At 42.5% G+C, this 25,109-nt stretch overlaps 1 protein-coding gene across 2 annotated transcripts in view; it reads right to left on the reverse strand.

Annotated features, from left to right (window-relative positions):
• Nucleotides 1-25,109, reverse strand: part of LOC137369829 (1-phosphatidylinositol 4,5-bisphosphate phosphodiesterase gamma-1-like) — a 205,868-nt gene that overhangs the window by 34,271 nt on the left and 146,488 nt on the right. Inside the window, exons 12-21 of one of the 2 annotated variants that reach the window (XM_068031407.1) lie at nucleotides 24,841-24,961; nucleotides 22,606-22,774; nucleotides 17,535-17,654; nucleotides 14,464-14,571; nucleotides 12,857-13,044; nucleotides 7,560-7,760; nucleotides 6,618-6,737; nucleotides 5,385-5,568; nucleotides 4,475-4,552; nucleotides 3,770-3,873 (exon numbers count right to left, since the gene is read on the reverse strand). In XM_068031407.1, coding sequence (XP_067887508.1) covers nucleotides 3,770-3,873; nucleotides 4,475-4,552; nucleotides 5,385-5,568; nucleotides 6,618-6,737; nucleotides 7,560-7,760; nucleotides 12,857-13,044; nucleotides 14,464-14,571; nucleotides 17,535-17,654; nucleotides 22,606-22,774; nucleotides 24,841-24,961 — 1,393 coding nt within the window. Of the gene's footprint in view, nucleotides 1-3,769; nucleotides 3,874-4,474; nucleotides 4,553-5,384; nucleotides 5,569-6,617; nucleotides 6,738-7,559; nucleotides 7,761-12,856; nucleotides 13,048-14,463; nucleotides 14,572-17,534; nucleotides 17,655-22,605; nucleotides 22,775-24,840; nucleotides 24,962-25,109 lie in introns of both variants that reach the window. The other variant, XM_068031406.1, reaches the window with a different exon arrangement.

Genomic DNA, 25,109 nt, shown 5'->3' on the forward strand with positions numbered 1-25,109 from the left:
TGGTAATGCCCACTTCCTTCCATCACCATCACACCATACTGAGGCATTGCAATAGGCCACTTCCTCCCTGACATCTCTGTAAAATATTGATCCACCAGAATGAAAAGTTGATAGAAATAGACTATTAATTTTATTTGGAAACACAACTGTGTCACTGAAGAGGTATTTTCAGGTATCGTCAGGACTTCAGCCAACATTTGCATAAATACACACACATATATACATGTGTGGACAGATACATATATACACATGCACAAATGCATGAAAACACAGACCATAAATACACATCTGCACAAATAGCAGGGAGCAGTCGTTAACCAAAGGTTTAAGACTAGGCTATAGGAATAGAATGAGATGGCAGGAAGGACATTAGCCTCTGGCCTTTGAACTCAGGAATCTGGGTTCAATTCCATCTCAGACTGATGGAAATAAGGTTTTCTCTCTCTACTGTGTGTAAAGTTCCTAAATGAACTTTGTATATAGTTTCTATATAGTTCCATTGGTCAAGGGCCCAAAGTAAATAAGTGTCCATAATCAGCACTGAAATGGTGGATTCACATGGTAAGCCCACAGGATGGCTGGTGTGAGAAACATTACACTGGGAGGTTTTTCTTATTCATTCGTGGGATGTGGGCATCGCTGGCTAGGCCAGCAGTTATTGCCCATCCCTAATTGCCTTTGAGAAGGTGGTGGTGAGCTGCCTTCTTGAACTGCTGCAGTCCTTCGGATGTAGGTACACCAACAGTGCTGTTAGGAAGGGAGTTCCAGGATTTTGATCCAGTGACAGTGAAGGAATGGCGATATAGTTCTAAGTCAGGATGGTGTGTGGATTGGAGGGAAACTTGCAGGTGGTGGCCTTCCTCTGCATCTGCTGCTGTCCTTCTAGGTTTGGAAGGTGCTGTCGAATGAACTTTGGCGAGTTGCTGCAGTGCATCTTGTAGGTGGTTCACATTGCTGCCACTGTACATCGGTAGTGAAGGGTGTGACTGTTGAAGGTGGTGGATGGGATGCTGATCAAGTGAGCATTTTGTCCTGGATGGCATCGAGCTTCCTGAGTGTTGTTGGAGCTGCACTCATCCAGGCAAGTGGAGAGTATTCCATCACACTCCTGACCTGGTGAACAGGCATTGGGGAGACAGGAGGTGAGTTACCTGTCGCAGAATTCCTAACCTCTGACCTGCTCTTGTAACCACAGCATTTATGTGGCTGGTCCAGTTCAGTTTCTGGTCAATGGTAAGACCCTGGATGTTGATGGTGGGGGATTCAGCACTGGTAATGCCATTGAAAATCAAGGGGAGATGGTTAGATTCTCTCTTGTTGGAGATGGTCATTGCCTGGCACTTGTGAGGCACAAATGTTACTTGCCACTTATCAGCCCAAGCCTGGATGTTTTCCAGGTCTTGCTGCATCTGGACACAGGCTGCTTTAGTATTTGAGGAGTTGTGAATTGTGCTGAACATTGTGCAATCATCAGCAAACATCCCCACTTTTGACCTTATGATGGAGGGAAGGTCATTGATGAAGCAGCTGAAGATGGTTGCGCCTAGGACACTACCCTGAGGAACTCCTGAAGTGATATCCTCGGACTGAGATGATTGACCTCCAACAACCACAACCATCTTCTTTTGCGCTAGGTATGACTCCAACCAGTGGAGAGGTTTCCCCCTGATTCCCATTGACTCCAGTTTTGCGAGGGCTCATTGATGTCATATTCGGTCAAATGCTGCCTTGATGTCAAGGGCAGTTGCTCTCACCTCACCTCTTGATTTCAGCTCTTTTGTCCATGTTTAGATAAAGGCTGTAATGAGGTCAGGATCTGAGTGGCAGAACCCAAACTGAACATTGGTGGTCAGGTTATTGCTAAGCAAGTGCCGCTTGATAGCACTGTTGACGGCCCCTTCCATCACTTTGCTGATGATCAAGAGTAGACTGATAGGGCGGTAATTGGCCGGGTTGGATTTGTCCTGATTTTTGTGGATAGGACATATTTGGACAATTTTCCTCATTGCCGGGTAGATGCCAGTGTTGTAGCTGTACCTGAACTGCTTGGCTAAGGGCATGGCTAGTTCTGGAGCACAAGTCTTCAGTACTATTGCCGGAATGTTGTCAGTGCCCATAGCCTTTGCAGTATCCAGTGCCCTCAGCCATTTCTCGATATCACATGGAGTGAATCGGATTGGCTGAAGACTGGCATCTGTGATTCTGGGGACCTTAGGAAGAGGCCGAGATGGATCATCCACTCGGCACTTCTGGCTGAAGATGGATGCAAATGGTTGGAGCTGAGGGACTTTATTGGGCAGAGCAGAGGGATCTTTACTCCTGGTTTGGGAGTGCTACGAATATCCCTTGTCTTGATATGTTCAAAACAAAAATCACCAATACCTAGTTATGAATTCAAATGGAAATGATTGAGTACTCCCCAGGATATGTCAGCTTCATCCTGAACCATGAATGTAAAATCTATAGGAGGTAACCAGTCCAAGCCAAGAATATGGGTGTGAGATTATATGGCTATTTACATCTTTATCTTTGAAGGAAATAGTGCAGACATTTCTTCAGGAGATTAAACAAATGGGATACGGACCACACAGTTAGAACACATTCAATGTAAGTGAAAAATCTTTTCTTATTCCATGTTTTCTCATGTTATGACAGTGAAGTCCTGCGTTTAATTTCTAGTAATTTTCATTTACCTCACAAACTGTCTAAAAGCTGGCACTGGTGTACATACCCAACATATTTAGTCTATGACAGTATAATACCAGCTCTTGGCTTCTTGCATTTCCTGCTTCCAGCCTCCCACGCAAACTCCCAACTGTTAGCCTCTTATATTCCCAGCTCTCAGTCATATTATGAGCTGTCCACCTCTCACATTTCCAATTATCAGCTTCCCATACTCCCAGCTCACAGTTTTTTGCTCCTAGCTCTTAGCCCCGATTTTCCAGTTCTCAATCGTGCTTCCAGCTCTCAGCCTCTCACACGAATGTCCCTCATGTTCTCAATTGTCTCCATCAATGGAAGCCCTCAGACTCTCCATCTCCCAGCTCCTAGCTTCTCTTTTTCCCAATCTCTCACTCTCCCAAATTCTCCAATCTTCTTGATTCTCCTTTGCTTACTTCTGATAGTTTGAACACAATGTCTAACGATGTGATTCCGCGATTGGACAGCATTTACTGAAAATCCTGAGTGTGCTAAGAATTACACTAACAACCAATTTAAGATTATCAGTTGGGCTGACAATGTGGCTCACTTACGCTTGCTAGAGGCTACATATATTCATGTGCAGTGATCTGTCCTCTGCAGCCAAAAGGAACCTGTCCAGGCATTGCACCTTTTTTGAATTAAAATGTCTTTGGGCAATAGTTCCCTGTTGCCTTCTCCATGGCAACGCCTCAACCAATCAGAGTCGACTTGCCAACCAATCAGCACCCTTTTCACAGTATAAATGATTGCTCCCTTTGAAATTTGGCATTTTTGCATCTGTCCTGATTAGTACAAAATGAAAAGCTTCGACAGCATGTCTCTTTTTTTCAGCAATACTCAAGTTCTGTACTATCAAGCAACTATAGTTTGACTTGTTCTATTTCCCATATTCTCCATTTCCATTCCTCAGAGACAAAGTCATGCTTTCCATCTTTTCTATTTTGCAAAATTTTGACATCTTTCACTCTTGTTCTCCTAATTTTCTTTATAATCCCAGTTAACATCACAACCTATTTGGCATAAATTTCAATCTTGAACAGCAAATCTGTTCCTTCAGCGAACTTACCATCCACCATCTTGCTTGTCGACGTTGTGTATCAGGGCCTGTTTACAGAAGGACAGTTCATCCTCTCTCTGGGCTTTGTAATCGTACAGCGCTTTAACGGTGCACTGGAAGAGAGCAGAGTCAAATTCCCACTGATTTTCTCCTCATTTTTGATTTGAGCATGAAAATAATGTTAGGGCATCAGACTCTTGTGTGTACAGGGTATCTAGATGGCCTCCATCATTACTAACCCTGTCCGTGGCAGGAGCCCAGTGAGGACACTTACCCCTCTGAAGGCCAATGCCATGACCTGCACCCAGTTGGAATGCAAGAAATCCAGCTCACTCTGGAGTGTGGCTAGTTGTCTGCTCGTACAACACAGGATTCGAGTCAGAGCTCTATTTTCTCTTCTATAACTAAGATCCATGGTCAACCTCAGAAGAGGACCAACAACAGCACTATTTGCATTTTTCATGCTGGCAATCCTGTAGTCTGAGTGAAACTGCCAGATTAGTGCCCAATTTTGCCTGTTCCCACTAGGAACTGAATTAAGATGGCGACAAATTTATTTACACCAAACCCTCACAGCCAAAAGAGAAGGAAGGCTTTTGTCCCACCAGCCTGGGCTGGAACCACTTACAGACCCTAAAGGAAAAAGGATAGTGTGATAACCTGTTGTACCACCCAGCCCCACAGACCAAAAATGCTCAGTCATCTACAACTTACCCTTGCAGTTGGCATCTTATTGGCTTCAACATAAAAATGAGGAGTCCGCACTTCATACAGGGCTCCATAGTCCAGTTCCTGGAAGGAAAGTAATCAATAATCAGTGAAGAACACAGTCTGATGAGTGAATCTCTATATAACAGGAAGAGCAGCAGCTGAATGTTGAGCTAGCTACTCTTATTCATTTTTGTTTAATAATTTTAATTTTTTCAACCACTCTGATCTTTTCTAAGTCTTATGCGTTATTGAAGAGGCAGCTACAGTATTTGCTCCCAGGCCTGTGTGCAAGCTCAGCTATAATCAGGTGTCTGACTGCTGCTGAATTACCCACCAGTTCCTCCTTCTTCAAAGGAGACAACCTCCACTAGGTGCAAATTTATTTGGCAAACTTTAAAGAAAAACAAATAAAGACCTTGCATTTATATAGCATCTTTAACCAAACATAGATGTCTCCAAACACTTCACAGCAAATGAAGTACTTTTGAATGTCGTCACTGATGTAATATAGAAAATGCAGCAGGAAATTTGCACACAAGCTCCCTCAAACAGAAATGTGATAATGAGCAGATAATCTATTTTACTGATGTTAGTTGAAGGGTAAATATTGGTCAGGACGCTAGGGAGAATTCCACTGCTCTTCTTCAAAATAGTGTCATGGGATCCCTCACATCTACTTGAAAGGTCATACAGGGCGTCAGTATAACATCTCACCTGAAAGCTGGTACTTCTGACAATGCAGCACTCCCTTTATACTGCACAGGGGTGGTGTCAGCCTAGAATATGCACTCTTGTCTATGGAGTAGAATTTTAAACTTTATTGACAGCTGGGACTTCCATAGAGTGGGAATTGAGAATGAAAAACCCCCAAAATGAAAAGTGAAGGAATAGAATCACCAAACTCCACACTTACTGTTGTGCCCATCTTCTCCAAGGTTTCCTCGTTGATTGGGTACCGCAGTTTCATTTTACGATACAGGGGATGCTTTTCGTAATAATTCACCAGGTCCACCAGGCTCTCAAATTCCGCTGAGCTGCCAAGCATGAAGAGGCGTCCTTCCTGCTGGATCCGGCAGTGTTTAATTTTCCCCTCCGCCCTGGAAGTCATGCACAAGATGTGTTTTGTACATGAGACTAGAAACCCATTTTCATGGTGATTGGTGGCCAGGGAGCCAATTTTCCAAGGGTTTCACAACTTGCTGAATTAATTTATGTTTTTTTGAATGAATCTTCCTGTTTGTTTAAGTTCCTTTTCTGCTCATTAAGAGGAGAGATGTTAGTGCTGGGATTGCAAAACTTCCCCATTTCAGGTACTTGTGACGGTGCCAGGCACTCCCAGGTCAGATATAGCGCAGATTAAAATAAAATAAAGCTTCCTCTATTCAGCTTCCAATGATATGCATCATCCCAAACTCAGAGGAGTGTCTCCTTGTGGACCAGTATAATATTTTTCCATTCCTTACACTAAATATGATGTGGCTTCTTTGAGAGAGATTGTCAAGTTAGTGCTTAATTGGGAGCAGTTTTGTTTTTCATTCTGACAAAACCTAATTCATGCAACCAGAAGACAGATGAGATTTTCATCACATCAAAAGCAAAATATTGCAGATGCTGGAAATCTGAAATCAAAACAGAAAGTGCTGGAAATATTCAGCAGGTCTGAGTTTTTCCAGCATTTTCTGTTTTTATTTTCATCCCATCAGTCTGGACTAGATGTGAACTTGCAGGTAAATGCAAATTGATGACCCTACTGTACCATCTCTCAACTGATATAAATTTTATCTGTTGTTAATATTCATGGTTGACTCATGCAGGGGATTTGAAGAAAAAAATTTTCACCCAGAGGGTGGTTGGAATTTGGAACACACTGCCTGAAGAGACAGTAGAGGCAGGAACCATCGCAACATTTAAGAAGTATTTAGATGAGCACTTGAAACACCATAGCATACAAGGCTACGGGCCAAGTGATGGAAAATGGGATTAGAATAGGTAGCTGCTCGATGGCCGGCACAGACATGATGGGCCGAAGGGCCTGTTTCTGTGCTGTATGACTCTATGATCCATTCAGCAATCTGACTAAAATAAAAGGACCATTTGTGTCGCTTACATAAATATTAATTCAGTCATAATATTCATGATCACTCACCGGAAGGATATGGCATATGAGTTGAGCTCATTCCGTTTGCGCACTAAGAAGGCTCCGTCCCGTGGTACTCTCATGAGCATGTGCTCAGCCTGTAGGCGTGTTAGATTCGCGTGGTACCACCTAATGGAACAATTCATTCATATAATCACATAGCAGAGTTCTCATTTGGCTGTTCAGATAGAGAGGGAGAGGCCCTCATTCTTATAATCATATTCTGATATCACATAACATTCTTAATCACTGAACACCCCCTCATTTTTTTCAGTCTCTGACCTCTCGCCGTTCCTTTTTCTTGTCTAGGACCTCCCAAACCCGCAACCTTCATCACCTAGAGGGTAGCAAGTCCGTGGATACGTCATCACCTCCAAAATCCCCTCAAACTCACAGACCATCCTGACTTGGAGATATATCACCAATCCTTCAATGTTGTTGGGTCAAAATCCTGGAACTCCCTAACTCTATTGTGGGAGCACCTTCACCACGTAGACTGCAACAATTCAAGAAGAAGGCCCACCATCACCTCTCAATGGCAACTAGGGATGGGCAATAAATACCAGCCTTGCCCACATCCTAAAGACATAACCTATACACTGTGGAAAAATTCAACCCTCTCAGTCTTTCCTCCCCTCTTATAATCAACAAGATTTTAAAACCCAAGCTTCATTATTACCAAAACGCTTCTTGATTTAACTCCTATTTTCTTTTACACTCTTCAACTTTGATAGTACCGCATCCTGTGGACCTTAATTAGATGCTTAATCAAAAATACAAAAAAAGCAACCCATTTGTATTGATAAAGCAATCCTTTGAAACATTGTAACCTTCCCACGGAAATATGCATTACAGGATCCCAGCAAAAGCCTAAAGGACCTTCACTTTTCATCTAGGTTTCTCAATTTAAAAAGCTGATATATATATATATATATTCTACATAACACTCACTCTTTGCTTTCATGAGCATTTGGTTGTGGTACTGGGTCAGTCAGTCTCATTTCAAATTCATTACAGCGCAATGGAACCTCCCGGTAATGGCTGATCAGGGTATACAGGCTGTCAAAGACCAGGTTGTCAGTCAGGTAGAACTTTGTGGTGCCAGCTTCTTGTCGCGAATGTATGCGGCAGTGTTGAACCCGCCCCGATCTCCTGTGTGAATGGAATAAATAAGTCAGATCAAAATTAATTGATTGTGGAGAGCAAGTAAAGAACAAAGAACAAAGAACAGTATAGCACAGGAACAGGCCATTCGGCCCTCCAAGCCTGTGCCGATCTTGATGCCTGCCTAAACTGACACCTTCCAGGAGAAATAATTCCCTGGTCCATTGGTCCTTGCTAACTTTTTTTTGCTAAGAATTTCAATCCTAACCAAAGGTCAGTCTCCAAAATGCTCCCACACAGTGCACCATAGAATGCCTCTGAGATTTCACATTTGAATCACATCATTATTGGGATCTGTCAAATGGAGACCAGGCAATACCTGGTGAAAAATATTTTAATATGACCCTTTGATTTGTATTATGGAAGCTACTCTCTCCAATAGCATTCCCTTGCCTTATTTTGATGGCGAGCAAGAAAAAGTTCCTCAGGGTAGTCCTAGGCCCAACCATCTTCAGCTACTTCATCAATCACCTTCCCTCCAACGTAAGGTCAGAAGTGGGGATGTTTGCTGATGATTGCATGGTATTCAGTACCATTCGTAATTCCTCAGATACTGAAGCAGTCCATGCCTGTATGCAGCAAGACCTGGACAACATTCAGGCATGGGCTGATAAGTGGCAAATAACATTCATGCCACACAAGTGCTAGGCAATGACCACCTTGAATAAGAAAGAATCGAACCCCTTGACATTCAACAGCATTAGCATCACTGAATTCTCCACCAACAACATCCTGGGGGTCAACAATGACCAGAGATTTAACTGGACCAGCTATATAAATACTGTGGCTACAAGAGCAGGTCAGATGCTGGGAATTCTGCAGCGAGAAACTTCCCTCGCAACTCCCCGAAGCCTTTCCACAAGGCACATGTCAGGTGTGTGATGGAATATTCTCCACTTCCCTGAATGAGTGTAACACCAACAATACTCAAGAAGCTCTACACCATCCAGGACAAAGCAGCCCACTTGATCGGTACCCCATCCACTACCTTAAACATTCACTTCTTCCAACACCAGTGCACAGTGGCAGCAGCATATACCATCTACAATATGTCCTGCAGCAACTTGGCAAAGGTCCTTCAACAGCACCTTCCAGACCTGTAACTTTTTAGCCCTGTAGGTTAAGACACTTCAAGTGTATATCCAAATTTTTTTATACATGTGAAGGGGGTTCTTACCTCTGCCACCTTTTCAAGCAGTGAGTTCCAGACCCCCACCACCCGCTGGGTGAAAATAATTCTTAACTCTGCTCTAATCCTTCTGCCAATTACTTTAAATCTATGACCTGGGTCTACTAAAGGAAATAGGTCCTTCCTATCCACTCTATCTACGCCTCTCATAATTTTTCATACCTCAATTACATCGCCCCTCCACCTCCACTGTTCCAAAGAAAACAATCTCAGCCAATCCAGTCTTTCCTCATAACTAAATTCTTCATGCTGGGCAACATACCCGTAAATCTCATTTGCACCCTCTCTAGTGCAATGACCAAAATGGTAAGCAGTACTCTAGCAACAGTTTAACTAGTATTTTATAAGGTTCTAGTGTTGCCTCCCTGCTTTTATACTCTATGCCTCAGCCAATAAAGGAAAGTATTGCGTATGCCTTCTTAACCGCCCTATCTACCTGTCCTACTACATCCAGGAATCTGTGGACATGCATTCCAAGGTCCCTCTATTCCTCTACACATCTTAAAATCCTACTATTTATTGTGTATTCCCTTGTTTGCCCTTCCCAAATGCATTACCTCACACTTTTCTGGATTGAATTCGATTTGCCCATCTTTCTGCAGTCTACAGCTTCTTTCCTCATTATCAGCTACACAACCAATTTTTGTATCATTTGCAACCTTCTTAATAATGCCCCCTACATTTAAGTCTAAACCATTGATATATACCATGAAAGGCAAGGGACCCTATACTGAGCCCAATCAACATTTGATGCTACTGTTACCAACCAATCAGTTGAGTGTCACCACATTCATATCGAATGCACAAAAAAATGTTCTTCGGTGCTAGGAATGATACTTCTTTCCATTGTTAACATTAATTACTCTGAGGCCATCTACAACTTCATAGACACAGAATAAATCTCCATAATTTTTCAAATGCTAGCAGAAAAAACTAAACCAGTGGGACATTTCCACTTCCTAATGTAAATTTCTTCATAGATTCTGTAAGTAAATGTTCCAATTAAGTGCTGGTGGTTTGATCCACTTTGAATTGAGTTGAAAGCACCTCAAATTTATTTCACTTTGGAAGCCAATATCAGAGAGGGTGATTTTCATTCCATCATTTTGGGCTTGGACTAAAATCAAATCCTGGTTTAAGAGGTGAATTTAGAGCATGCTAATGATCTGTACCACTCAGCCCTTCTGCATTACCTGTCTCTCTACTCAACAATCCTACTTCTCCCAGGCCTAGCCAATACTGAATATGTAAAATAAATTATTTTAATGATAAATAATTTTCCAGTTTACAGAGCAGGTGATCTCTGCAGATTGAATAGAGATGACAGATTTGCACTTGCCAGCTGTCGGGATAGAATTGCTGGCATCAAACTGTGGCAATGTCATCTTACAATAACATGAATGTGTCAAAATTAAGAAAAGGAAATCATTTGGTTGTTTATATATTTTTTTCCAAAATATACTTTATTCATACAAATCTGTAAAAAAAAACATTACAATACAGTTCAAAACAGCACCAAGTCGACAATACAAAGATGCAAAGGAGATCAGTTTCCTTCAATACAGGAGCAAGTTGCCTCACAACCCTTCCATTTCATTTTACATGCCATGTACATTTTGCAGCAAACCCATATTTTCTGGATACAGCCCGAGAGGTTTTCCATGGATCCAGCCCTTCAGTTCACCTTGGTGGGGGGACCTTACACTGTGGTCTTTCCCCATTGAGCCTTTGCCGCGGCTGCCCCAAGCTTTAGTGCATCCCTCAGCATGTAGTCCTGGACCTTGGAATGTGCCAGTCTGCAACACTCGGTCGTGGACAACTCTATGCACTGGAAGACCAGCAAGTTTCGGGCAGACCAAAAAGCGTCTTTCACCGAATTGATAGTCCTCCAGCAGCAGTTGATGTTTATCTCGGTTATTTATTTATTTTAATTTCCAAAATATACTTTATTCGTAAAAAACTGTAAAAAAATACATCACAAACCAGTTCAAAACAGCACCAAGTCAACAATACAAAGAGTGCAAAGGAGATCAGTTTCCTTCAATACAAGGAAGGGTTGTGAGGCAACTCACACATTTCATTTTACCTGCCATGTACTTTTTGCAGCAAACAAATATTTTCTGTATACAGCCCGAGGGGTTTTCCATGGATCCAGCCCCACAACTGAACATGTTTTCAAAACATGCTAAATAAGAAAGGTTACACTGATACCATGTGGTGAAATTCTCACACTTTTTGGTCTATTTGTGGTGCATAACCAGGGCAAATTAAATTTTGTGTTTGGAAATTGGGTAGAATCCACTTTTTCTAGATTTCTGAATTGCTCCCTGAGTTCCCTGCCCCTTTTGGCCCTTCCTGCGATCCACCCACCGAATTCCAAATGCCTTCATTTGCATACATAATAATGAGGCCCTGCGGTGCTACAGCCTCAAGTATCCTGTTTTTCCACTCACATTGAACTCAGGTAACTTAGAGAATTAGGTACTTAGGTACAAGGTGCAGCTGGTACCAGGATCAGCTGAGACAGGTAGAAGTATGGAGATTTAGAACCTTGACAGTGTGAAGAGTTTCACTGACGATTACTGCTGCTCTGAATTTTTTTTTGCAGAGATTTTTTTAATGTCATTGTGCCTATACAGACCTCTTATTGCTTCTGGCAGGGTCAGACCACCAGCATTCCCACATTCCTTACCCGAAGTGAGAGTTACTCAAGGAGCAGGGATGGCATTCACTTTTTCTGTGCATTATGATTGAACCTGGAGGAGCAGCACATGATGAAGCAAAGGAGAATCAGGTAGCATTTAGGGAATATGCAGTCTGCTAAATATTATCAGCACCCCTCCACCCCCCCCCCCCCCCCACCACCTTCAGAATATACAGGGAGCATAGGTCATATAAAGACCTTACTAAGGAGATATGTATGAAAAGAGTGTGCATCATCAAAAAGGCAATAGGGCAGCCCTGCCACATGCGGAACTACCCACATTGCTCTCTCTCACTCTGGTTTGCAAAGTGACTGCCACACTCAACCTGTATGATACTGGTTCATTTCAGGCAATCTCTGTGATATCACCCAGGCTGCAATACTGACACCTGCTCACCAGGTGACTGACCCCCTTTGCAGCAGAACTGGAGGAATTCATTACCTCTGGCACCGCAACAATGCAGCAGCAGAAAGAGGGTGAAGAGTGTGTGGTGCTCTGGGTCGTCAAGCAAGAAACGGGAGAGTGTCCAGTATGCTACCATGGCTGCCCTGGTGAGGTCATTGAACTACTTGCGATACTGGCCTGCAGACTTGGCGCAGCTCTGTTCAAGTGACAGTTTACTGTGATGGTGACCCTGCAGTCAGTGTCTCCTGGTGTCAGTTTTCTCAAGGAGGGCTTCCAGGTATCAATCTGTGAAATTATGGAATCATTTTGCATTCTTTTGTGCCATTCCCTGCTGCCTAGTTTGGTTGTGTATGTCAGCTGCTCCTCTGGTTGACATTTTTGAAAGGTACAAAAAAAAGTCTAATAAGACATGCAGCAAAGTTACCTGAGAGTGAAATGAATGAGTCAAACATCACTTTTCTTATTTGGTTTATCCAGTAGTTTGCTGCTGCAGTGTTCAGCCAGAACAATCATTTTAAAGACTGCACTGTAATCTCTATCTACTCTGGCAGATGACATCAATTTTATATGGGATTTACACCAATCACTACTACGATGAGTATACAAATGAGCTGACCCAGAAATCCTTGTATAAGTACCTCTCCAGACCAAATCTTTGTTCATTGGTGTAAAAGAGGCTCTATCTGACCATATGGAAAATCCTTGGAAAAGTCTGTCTGCTGAATTGGGCTATACAAATGTTAGGAACTCAATTTTATTTGACTTCACATCTAGGTGTTACCTACCAGAAAGACAGGGTGTAATCACCCACAAATGTCTCGCTCTCCCGCACAAGGAAGGTGCCATCCTTTCCGCCGGTCTCCGTGCAGTACTCATGGAGAAGCTTCTCAGCTATCTGACGACCATCTCGCCCGCCACCGAGTTTCCCATGAAACCACTTCTCACTGAAGTGCAGATCATTGTTGTTGAACTCCTGCTGAAAACCACAAACCACAGCAAAGTGTAACTAACCATCTGACACCAGGCCTGATAATAAGATACTCAATGCATGGCTCAGGGCAGTGTCACTCACTAATTGTTGGTGGAGGGTGACAAAATCCAACCAATATCTTGATTGAATCTAGTTCTCTTGAATGCTGCCCCACAGAGTAATAGATGTGGATACATGCCTCTGATTTCCCCACCCAATCAGGCATTGTCATTAGGCACTTTTCCATAGAAAGGGGAACAAAAACTAGGACCAATAATCTTTAATAACTGGTTATATTTTAATAGGGCCCCTTCACACATTCAGGAAGCTGAGACGATCCTCTTGCATTTTTGAAATTTCATCCCAAATATTTTTCCTCATGTTCACTGCCAAAGACCACAAACCTACTCCATTACTAAGTAAGCCTGGAGTCAACAAAAAAATTTGTCACTGTATATGACCAAACCCACAACGTCTACCACCTAGAAGGAGAAGGCAGCAGATGCATGGGAACACCACCACCTGCAAGTTCCCCTCCAAGCCACATACCATCCTGACTTGGAACTATATCGCTGTTCCTTCACTGGTGCTGGGTTAAAATCCTGGAACTCCCTTCCTAACAGCACTGTGGGTATGCCTACCCCGCATGGACTGTAGTGGTTCAAGAAGGCAGCTCACCACCACCTTCTGAAGGGCAATTAGAGTTGGGCAATAAATGCTGGCCTAGCCAGCGATGCCCATATCCCATGAACGAATAAAACAAAACATACTAGTTATATCACATGCTGTTCTTGACTTTGGAAAATAGTACAATAAACATTCTATAAAGCTCTGGCATAAGCTAGAAACTACCAAGTAGATGTATTATCTAGCCCAGTACCGTAACTGTTATACTATCCTGCTCCCTAATGTAGCATGCCAACTACAGTTTGAAGATTACAGACTGAAATCCAAACTCGGCATTCAAATTATGAAGAGATCAATCAGACTTTTCTCTCCAGGCTAATGGCATCCTTGAGACACTCATTAGCCACAGATGGTAGAGAAAAAAATAAGATTGCAGTTCCCTTGATGGCTCAATGGGTAATTTCACCGTATGATGTGACACTGAGTCAAGCAGGCCAGAAAGATCCCAAGTTCCATGTGCTATGATACCTGATTTCAGACAAAGGATACTATAAGGGGACTAGTGTTGGCCTCGGCACTTGGGCAAGGGAAGGGAGTGGCTCCTTCAGAGAAAGTATGTGTGCACAGCTCTCTGATGAGGATAGAGATCAGGCTCGGCTCTGACACTCTCCCTCGCATTCACCATCCAGCCTCAGGAGTGATCATTAAAGTGGAATATAGCTGTCGCCAGTGCAGCTGTACTGCAGAGTGAGTTAGTACCTTCAGGAAAGAAGGGTTAAAAAAATGGTGGTGTACCTCTTTCTGTTCTTCTTCCTCTTCATCTTCATTGTTCTGGTACCTGGATGTTTCCTCAGAGTAATAGATTTTATTACTAGTCAGGACAAAGTAATGTGGGCTCCAGTTCTGCAAAGAATGAACAAAAGTCATTGATTCTCACCTTCCCCAACTCTTGTACCAACGGCATTTCAAATGACCCTAGGGGATGGTTTTCCTTTTAAGTAAGTCAGTGTAAGGGCTCGGTGGAGGGGAAGTGCTTACCAGAAATTAGTGTACAAGTTTCTCATGATTTCCCATGCATTCTGTGAGCTGCTTGTGTCCAATCTGCCAATTTCTTATGTCCAGGCACTAGCGTATTTGTTTCTTCTATGGTGCATGGTAGTTGTTCTAAATATACCCTTCAGTAATTTAGTTAAGGTATTGTGATCCTGACCTGATTTACCCTGAGGTTCTGGATTCACCCTATCTATCTGCACTAATTAATAACTTTTAGACTTGTATGGGATTTCTTCCCTTAACCTTGTTGTCTGCAGGTTTTGAACATAGAAATACAGAAAAATAGGAGGAGTAGGCCATTCGGCCCTTTGAGCCTGCTCTGCCTTTCAATACGATCATGGCTGATCATCCAAACTCAGTAACCTCAGTAACCGCTTTCTCCCCGTATCCCTTGATCCCATTAGCCCTAAGAACTATATCTAACTCTTTCTTGAATATATTTAATGATTTGGCCTCAACTGCTTTCTGTGGTAGAGAATTCCACAGGTTCACCACTCTCTGGGTGAAGAAATCTCTCCTCATCTCAGTCCTAAATGGCTTACCCCTTATCCTTAGACTGTGACCCATGGTCCTGGACTCCCCCGCCATTGGGAACATCCTTCCTGCATCTAGTCTGTCCAGTCTTGTTAGAATTTTGTAGGTTTCTATGAGATCCCCTCTCATTCTTCTAAACTCTAGCAAATACAAGCCAGTCGACCCAATTTCTCTTTATACGTCAGTCCTGCCACCCCAGGAATCAGTCTGGTAAACCTTCGCTGCACTCCCTCCATAGCAAGAACATCCTTCCTCAAATAAGGAGACCAAAACTGCACACAATACTCCAGATGTGGTCTCACCAAGGCTTTGTATAATTGCAGCAAGACATCCTTGCTCCTGTACTCGAATCCTCTCGCTATGAAGGCCAACATACCATTTGCCTTCTTAACTGCCTGCTGCACCTGCATGCATACTTTCAGCGACTGGTGCACAAGGACACCCAGGTCTCGCTGCACCTCCCCTTTTCCCAATCTATCGCCATTCATATAATAATCTGCCTTTCTGTTTTTGCCACCAAAGTGGATAACCTCACATCTATCTGCATTATACTGCATTTTTGCTATGTATTTGCCCACTCACTCAACCTGTCCAAATCACACTCGAGCTTCTCTGCATCCTCCTCACAGCTCACACTCCCACCCAGCTTTGTGTCATCTGCAAACTTGGATATATTACATTTAATTCCCTCATCTATACCATTAATATATATTGTAAGTACCTGGGGTCCTATCACTGATCCCTGCGGTATCCCACTAGTCACTGCCTGCCACTCGGGAAAACATCTCTCATCTTTCCTCATAGCTCATCACCTTTACACTTGAGATCAGACTTGTGGCTTTTCTTTAAACTCTCGCCAAAGGATGATGTTCAGAAGAACATGGGTTGTATGTACCCAGATTTCCAAAATGGAATTTTGAAGGCATGGAACTAAAAAATGGCCACTTGGCCTGTTCTTTCATAGACTATGGGCTGAATTTTATGGGGTCTAAAAGAGCGGATAGGAGATGGGGGTATCTTAAAAATTGGGGATGGGATGCGCTCACCCAGAAACTAAACTTTGTGACATCGGTTCCACATTTTATAAGCGGCAGGAAAGATGGAGGGTGGAGTTGCCACTACAATGTGGCAGGACTTCAATATAGCTCGTTGAGAAGTAATTAAGCTGAATTTGCATAGACCTGAATGTGATTTTACAGGGAATTTTGAATTCAACAAACAGTGCAAGGGGATCACGGGGCTTCAAATCCCTGACCGGTTAAAGCTAGCAGCCATGAGGCGAGGCTGCAGTCCCGCCTCTGGAAGTCGGCTATTGTGAGAGTGTTTTTTGGCTAGAAGGGAAGAGTGGGGAGCGGAGGCCATCGCCGGCCAGCAGTTGGAGGTCTCTAAGGGTGGGGTCTGCTTAGGATGGTGGGCATTCTTCAACGGATGCAAAGAGACATTGGCACGCAATCTACAAGGCAGGACTGAATGCAGGTCTGGCAGGCCTTTAAAAATTGCAGCAGCACCTGCCTCTCCTTCAGGTGATGCTGAGATCGGTGACTCGTGTCCTGTCCCTGCTCGAGTATTGGATGTGCCCCACATATCCAGACCATTAATTAGCCAGCCACCTTATGATCTGCTTCTGGTGCTGCTGCCGAGAAACGCGCCACGCACACGTATTTCAGCCCTAAGTATAATCAGTTCTAGCAACACAGTGGGTCACAAACAGAAATCCACTGTTTTCCTATAGTAATTGCAGGGGAAAACTCATTGCTGCTTTCATCAACTGTGAAATGACATTAGCAGAAACATCAGAGAAGACTGTGATTATGTTATCTTGTTTGGGAATCGGGACAAGATGGGAGGAAAAGTTGGTTGTCTTTCACCTCCAACCCCAACCTCTCTTTCACTGATGTAAGCTTTTTTCCTCTGTTTGGCCAATACTACTTTAGTCTTTTTCTTCCCAAGCTCCAAATCAGCCATTCTTCACACACTTGCTCCTCCCTACATTCTCACTATGTTGAAATCAAGACTCATCACACTACTCCACGTCATCACTTTCCATCACTTCAAAATTGTTGAAGCTCTTACCTTCCTCAGTCTTTCCTTCCTTCTCCAATCTTCAAATTTGTAAAACCCAAGCATGACCTCATCAAATTACTACTTTTTGATTTACTATAATTGCAATTCAGACCTTTGTTCTTAACTTAATTTTTTCAATTAAAAAAAGTCAGTGGGACTAGGAAAGAGGAATAGAACAATACCAGCAGTAGTAGTGAGGAGGGGACGGCACTTACGTGATCAATGGGGTCCTCTAAATACAGGATTCCATTTTTAATAGAGTTGCTTATGTCATTTTCTGAGTAGCTGGCTGATGAGACCTCTTCGTACAGATTTCCTTCCACCAGTTTCTTGTGCTTTAAACCAACAACAAAAAAGTATAACATATGAGCGTTATCTTGTGAGACAATGTACCAGGTTGGTAAGCTGAAGCAAGCACAGTGCCGGGATGACCTCAGTGGATGGTCATTTTTCCTAAAAGAAATTTCTAATGAAACTTAAAAAAACTATGAAGCACCTCCCTGAAAGATCAATGTGTATTTGAGTCATCTGGACTGGAAGGCTGCAGGTCTCTGCCCAGTAGCACTGGGGTGCTACATGTGGCCTCTGTATTCCTAGACTATAGGTCAGGAAACCAGCCAGGGTTCCTGCTGAAAAGTGCACTTGTGCAGATATCAAATGAGGACAAAATCAGGCTTTGTTGGATTGACACTTCCCACAATTAATAGCTTAATTTTGAAGCACGTAGGGTAGGCAGTACCATGCAGGGTGGTTTAGCAGCATCTCAGTCCACCAGGTGTAAATAGCAGTTACAGTAGCATCTGCTGTGGAGGCTCTCAGAGGCCCTACAGGCAGTCTGTACTTCCTGCATGAGTTCTCAAACTGCTGCCGTAGACGCCTAGGTAACAGATTGAAGAGGGAGGCCTCCTTCAGCCTTCAAAGAACTGGGGTTGATTTGGACAAGAGCATACCCTGGAGCTTTATTGATCTCACTGACACCATTACGTCTTCTCGCCTATATATTGGTGGCCAAGTGGACAGAGTTACCAGCTCCAGTAGCATGACTGGAATGGGCAAGGTGATGCTGCTGCTCTCTCACAAGAGCACAAAAATTAGGAGTAGGAGTAGGCCATACGGCCTCTCGAGCCTTCTGCGCCATTCGATAAGATCATGGCTGATCTGATTGTGGCCTCAACTCCACTTTCCTGTCTGACCCCCCCATAACCTTTGACTCCCTTGTTGATCAAAAATCTATCTAATTCAGCCTTGAATCTATTCAATGACCCAGCTTCCACTGCCCCTCTGGGGAAGAGAATTCCTCAAGCTAACGACCCTCTGGGAGAAAAAAATTCTCCTCATTTCAGTCTTAAATGCGACACCCTTAATTTTTAAACTGTGTCCCCTATTCTAAACTCCCTCACAAGGGGAGACATCCTCTCAGCATCCACCCTGTCACATTCCCTCAGGATCCTATATCTCTCAATAAGATCACTTCTCATTCCTCTAAACTCCAATGGGTATAGGCCCAACTTGCTGAACCTTTGTTCATAAGATAAATCCTTCATCCCAGGAATCAGTCAAGTGAACCTTCTCTGATCTGCTTCTAATGCAATTATATCCTTTCTTAAGTAAGGAGACCAAAACTGTACACAGTACTCCAGATGCGGTCTAAGGCCCTGTACAGCTGTAGCAACATTTCCCTATTTTTATACTCGATTCCCCTTGCAATAAAGGCCAACATTCCATTTGCCTTCCTAATCACTTGCTGTACCTGCATACAAAATTTTTGTGATTGATGTACCAGGACACCCAGATCCCTCTGTACCATAGAGTTATGCAATCTCTCTCCATTCAAATAATATACAGCTTTTCTATTTTTCATGCCAAAGTGGACAAGTTCACATTTTCCCACATTATACTCCATCTGCCAAATTTTTGCCCACTCACTTAACCTATCTAGACACTTTTGTAGATTCTTTATATCCTCTTGACAGCTTACTTTCCTACCTATCATTATGTCATCAGCTACCATACATTAGGTCCCTTCATCCAAGTCATTGATATTGATTGCAAATAGTATGGATTCGCCCACTGGCCCCTTCCATTGATTGCCTGTTTGTGGCACCAAAAGAGGTGCAACTGCCAGAGGTCCAATTCAGGACTTAACTGCTGTGAGAAAAGGGCCAAGAGGCTCCTACTGCAACAGTCAAGCACCATACTCATACTTGCCATTCTTAAGCGAACAACATGGTTGGACTTAAAAGTTCACACAATTACACTAATGAGAACCATGTCAATAATAAGTACTATAGACACACACCAAATGGGATTTCCTGAAAATTATGATAGCATGAAGGTGATTGTGCATACAGACATTGTTCTTAGCAAGGTCATAGAATCATAGAACAGTATGGCACAGAGGGAGGCCATTCGGCCATTGAATCTGCATTGGCTCTTTGGAAGGGCAATCCAGTTAGTCCCACTTTCCTGCTCTTTCAACATCCCATCATTTTTTCTGTTTAGATATTGTTACAAAAGTGCTTTTTTAAAGGACTTATAGTTGAATTATGGACATTGATTCATCTGGAAGCTTGAAGAGATGCTAAACTTTGTGTTTTGTTTAAAAAAATGAAGTCACCAGAAGATTCCTGGACTTGGCTTGTAAAACAAGTCCTTACTGGAAGGCACCTGTTTTCAGATAAAATACCAGCAGAGAGCTTGTTGTTTTGACTTGGGAGTGACAGAAATGATAGGTCAAAGTGACAAGCATTAAACTTAAGGAAAAAGCATATAATTGTGCAAAGATGAGTGGCAGGTCAGAATATCAAGAATGACTAAAAGGTTAATCAGGAGTAAGAAATTAGAGTATGAGAGGAAGCTAGCTAGAAACGTAAAAATGGATAGCAAGAGTTTCTACAGGTATTTAAAAAGGAAAAGTATAAGTAAAGTGAGTGTTGGTCCTCTAGAGAGTGAGAATGGGGAGTTAATAGTAGATAATAAAGAAATGGTGGATGAAATGAACAAATATTTTGCTTCTGTCTTCACTATAGAGGATACAAAAAACATTCCAGTAATAGCTGTAAATCAGGAGGTGGAAGGAAGAGAGGCACTTGCTGAAATTACAATCACCAGGGAAGCGGTACAGACCAAACTAATGGAGCTGCGGGCTGACAAGTCCCTGGGTCCTGATGGGCTTCATCCTAGGCTCTTAAAAGAGGTGGCTAATGAAGTAGTAGATGCATTGGTGTTAATTTTTCACAATTTGCAAGATTCTGGAAATGTTCCATCAGACTGGAAAGTAGCAAATATAACCCTCTATTCAAGAAGGGGGAGAGGCAGAAAACAGGTAACTATAGGCTAGTTAGCTTGACGTCTGTCGTGAGGAAGGTGTTAGAATCGATCATTAAGGAGGCTATAGCAGGGCACTTAGAAAAACTCAAGGTAATTGGGAATAGTCAGCATCGTTCTGTGAAAAGGAAACCATGTTTAACCAATTTATTGGAGTTCTTTGAAGGAGTAGCATGTGCTGTGGATAAAGGGGAGCCCATTGATGTACTGTACTTGGATTTCCGGAAGGCAATTGACAAGGTGCCACATAAAAGATTATTGTGCAAAGTAGGAGCTCATGGTGTAGGGGGTAACATATTAGCATGGATAAAAGATTGGCTGGCTGGCAGAAAACAGTGTATGCATAAATGGTTCCTTTTCTGATTGGCAGGATGTGACAAGTGGAGTCCCGCAGGGGTCTGTGCCCGGTCCTCAACTTTTTATAAATTATATCAATGACTTAGATGAGGGGAGCGATGGTATGGTAGCTAAATTTGCAAATGTCACAAAGATAGGTCGTAAAGTATGTTGTGAAGAGGACATAAGGAGGTTGCAGACTGATATAGATAGGTTGAGTCAGTGGGCAAAAATCTGGTAGATGGAGTATAATGTGGGAAAATGTGAAGTTGTTAACTTTGGCAGGAAGAATAAAAAAGCAAAGTATTTCTTAAATGGGAACGACTGCAGAATTCCAAGGTGCAGAGGGATCTAGGTGTTCTAGTGCATGAGTCACAAAAGTATGCAGGTACAGCAAGTAATAAAGAAGGCTAATGGATTGCAATCCTTTATTAAGAGAAGAATTGAAAATAAAAGTAAGGATTTTATGCTTCAGTTATATAGGACATTGGTGAGACCACATCTCAAAATAATGTGTGCAGTTTTGGTCTCCTTATTTAAGGAAGGATGTAAATGCATTGGAGGCGGTTCAGAGGAGGTTTACTAGATTGATACCTGGAATGAGCGGGTTGTCGTATGAGGAAAGGTTGGACAGACTGGCTTTGTTTTCACTGGAGTTTAGAAGAGTGAGGGGAGACTTGATTGAAGTATATAAGATGCTGAACGGTCTTGATAGGGTGAATGTGGAGGGAATGCTTCCTCTTGTGGGTGAGTCCAGAACTAGGGGGCACTGTTTTAAAATTAGGGGTCGCCCTTTTAGGACAGAGACAATGAGGAATTTTTTCTCAGAGGGTTGTGCGACTTTGAAATTCTCTGCCTCAGAAGGTGGTGGAGGCGGGGTCATTGAATATTTTTTAAGGCGGAGGTAGATCGATTCTTGTTAGGCAAGGGAATCAAAGATTATCAGGGGTAGATGGGAGTGTGGAATTCGAGATAGAAACAGATCAGCCATGATCTTATTAAATGGCGGAGCAGGCTCAACGGGCTGAATGGCCTACTTCTGCTCTTAATTTGTATGGTCGTACAGGTCAAGATTTATAGAGGTCAGGATGCTTGGCTTCTCGAATGGTTTCACTTTAAATTATTACAAAATCCAGTGGTTTTTGGCTGCCAGGAAAAACCCAGCTCATCTCTTTCTCTCCCTTTGAAAGAAACCCTATGTGTCCAGAGTGTCAGTCTCCTCTTTCCTCTTGTATTTGAAGAAACGCTGCTTATTGAATGTGTGGGAACTGAAACACCTGTTGCCTCATTTCTTGGAAAGCCTACCCAAACTGATCTTCAACATCGCCTGGAAAGAACTGTTCTCAGAAGTGACCAACTGTTGATGAGCTTACACCTAACCACTAGTTCTTCATTTATCTCTTCTCCTTTCATTCTTGGTGATGATGTGCTTTGTGAGTTCATAAAAGAAAAGACGGAAAGACGCACATGAAGATATTGACAAAGCTATTTAAAGCTGGCACAAGACGTTTCAGCATCAGCAGCAGTTTATTCAAACAACCCGATGGATGTTGAATTAAACATGGCAGGCAAATTCAAGCGACAGGCAGCATTCCTGCCACAATGAGTTACCATCTCACCTACCTTTATCAGAATTTTTTTCTTCAGCTGATTGGGGGATGGGAGTTCATCTGCATTGATGTCCACGGGTTTGGTCAGCAACATATCCCCAAAGACCTTCTTGAAATGAGATGCCATGTTTCGCTGCTGCACAACACTGCAATGGTCTTCAATGGAGAGGATTATGGGATACCTACCAGGTAAACACTTGAAATCAGTAACAGCCTGTGTAATATTGGCTGATGTTAACTGTTCCCATACTAATTTTAATAAATATAAATGGATTACCTAAATATTTGAGATGCAGACACATTATTTAAAAAAAAAAGACCATATTTTATAGAATTCACTGTCAGCTGGGCTCAGTGATTTAGATGGCTGTGTGTTCCAGCCCCACCCCAGGACTTAAACACATTACCATTACTTCAATGCAGGACTGAGAAAATGATAGTTTGTCTCAGCTCCATAGGAGCAAAATGTTCTGTTAGTGCCCAGGACATCATTTATCTCTCAACTAACATCACCAAATATAGATTATCTGATCATTGATCTCATTTGCTGTTTGTAGGACCTTGCTGTAAACAAATTGGCTCTCGCATTTGTCTACATAACAATTGTGTCTTTACTTCAAAATGGATCAATTAGTTAAGTACTTGGATGAGGATGTGAAAGACGCTTTAAAAATGCATTTCTTTATTTTGAGTTATCCTTTAGTGGCAATTATGCACTGATACCATGTCATCTATAAGGAGCTCTCACAGCAGTCGCACTGCCTCAAATTTTCCCTTCACTGGCAGAAATGACGATGGGAGTGGGTAAAGGGAAAATGAGAATTCCACCTACTCATTGTTTGTGCCCCTGACCTTGGGACATTTAAATATTTTGGATTGGGACTGATGCCATTTAATGCATAGCTGAGGTGCCCTCCTCAGGTAAGATGAGGACGATTCCTACAGCATCTTACCGAGAGCAAATTGGCCCGCCGTACCAGACCTTTTAAAAGTTAAAATTCCTTCCGACTCTAAAATTAACTCTTCTGAGCACAACCATGTTTTTAAAAGATAAAGACAAGGCTAAGTTTAGTAATTTAAATGTCATATTTATTATATTTAGAACTGTTAATGAAGAATGGCTTTCAATACCTTTGACACAATAAAATATTCTAAAATATCTCCCAGACACCGAGCGATGATAGGACAAGGAAGATGGTGTGGTGACCAAAAGCGAATCAAAGAGATTAATTTTCAAAGAGTTGAGAAAGGCAGCTTGGTCTGCTGGAGGTATTTGGAAATTGTATTCCAGTGTATGGGGGACACCTGTAGGACTAGGGATTGAAAAGAAAGCAGAGTTGAGATGAGGGTGCAAGCAGGAACACAGGACTGGAACAAGAAATGCAAGGCGATGAAGCAACTTATAGATGAAGACAAAGGATTTTGAAATCAATGTGCTGGAAGAAAGGGAGCCAATGGAGTTTAGTAAATAGAAGAGATAGAGGAGCAAGACTTAGTCCAGAATGTGGAGTTTGAAAGTCAATTTAGGGTGAAACAAGACACCAAGGTTGTACAACATTGGGCTCTGTCTGAGTGAGCAGCCAGGAACAGGCGCTTCTGGTACGAGCCAAATAGGATACCTTCAGTCTTACCAATGTTGAGGTGCTTAAAGGTGGCTAAGCAACTGGGTATCCGAGTAGCGGTAACGGCAACGAGGTAGAGCTGGGTGTTGTCAGCATACATGTGAAAATTGATCCTATATCTACAATTGATTTTATTGATGAGCAGTATAGAATGAGGAAAAGAGGGGGCTAAGGATGGAGCCTTGAGACACATGTGAGGCAATTGTGTGGGGGCAGGGAAAGAAACCATTACAGAAGACATGATGGATTATTTTTAGAGAGATAAGAGAGGAACTAAGATAAACCAGAGTCCTGGAGGTAAACACAAAGGAGATGGAGGAGGATGGAATAGCTGATTGTATTCAATGCCCTGGGATGTCAAGGAGGCCAAGAAAGGATTGAGGAGAGTTGAAAAGAGAATGAAGGGAAAAGTAGTTGCAGAGCTGTTTGAAAACCTTAAAGAAGAAGGAGAGACCAAAGATAAGCTGATAGTGGACGGGGACACAGAGACTGACAGTAATTTGTTTCAAGGAAAACTCAAGTTTGATGCAATCTGAAACTAGTTTGAGGAACTCTTTGGAATTAATGAACATTTAAACCACTTGGTTGCAAAATTATACAGAGTCTCTTCCCAAATTGTAACTTACTCTGAGATGATGAAGGCATGCTCCTTTATTGTGTACAGCACATCCAGGAATTTGATTTTGGAGGTAAGAGTGTGCCCGTGGTAAATAATTGGCAGGTCATCTGGACCGTCCCAGCAGTCCACTGCAAAACAGATCATCAATCAATTACAAGATGGATTTATTTAAATGAGTCTTTGATTTCAACAAGAGGTGTAGCTTATCCTTTGGCAAAATGCAGTCCTTCAGTAAATTGAATCTGTCATTATGGCTGATCGGAAGAGAACAGTAGG

Source organism: Heterodontus francisci, chromosome 5 (genome assembly GCF_036365525.1).
Source record: "Heterodontus francisci isolate sHetFra1 chromosome 5, sHetFra1.hap1, whole genome shotgun sequence".
Classification (NCBI taxonomy): domain Eukaryota; kingdom Metazoa; phylum Chordata; class Chondrichthyes; order Heterodontiformes; family Heterodontidae; genus Heterodontus; species Heterodontus francisci.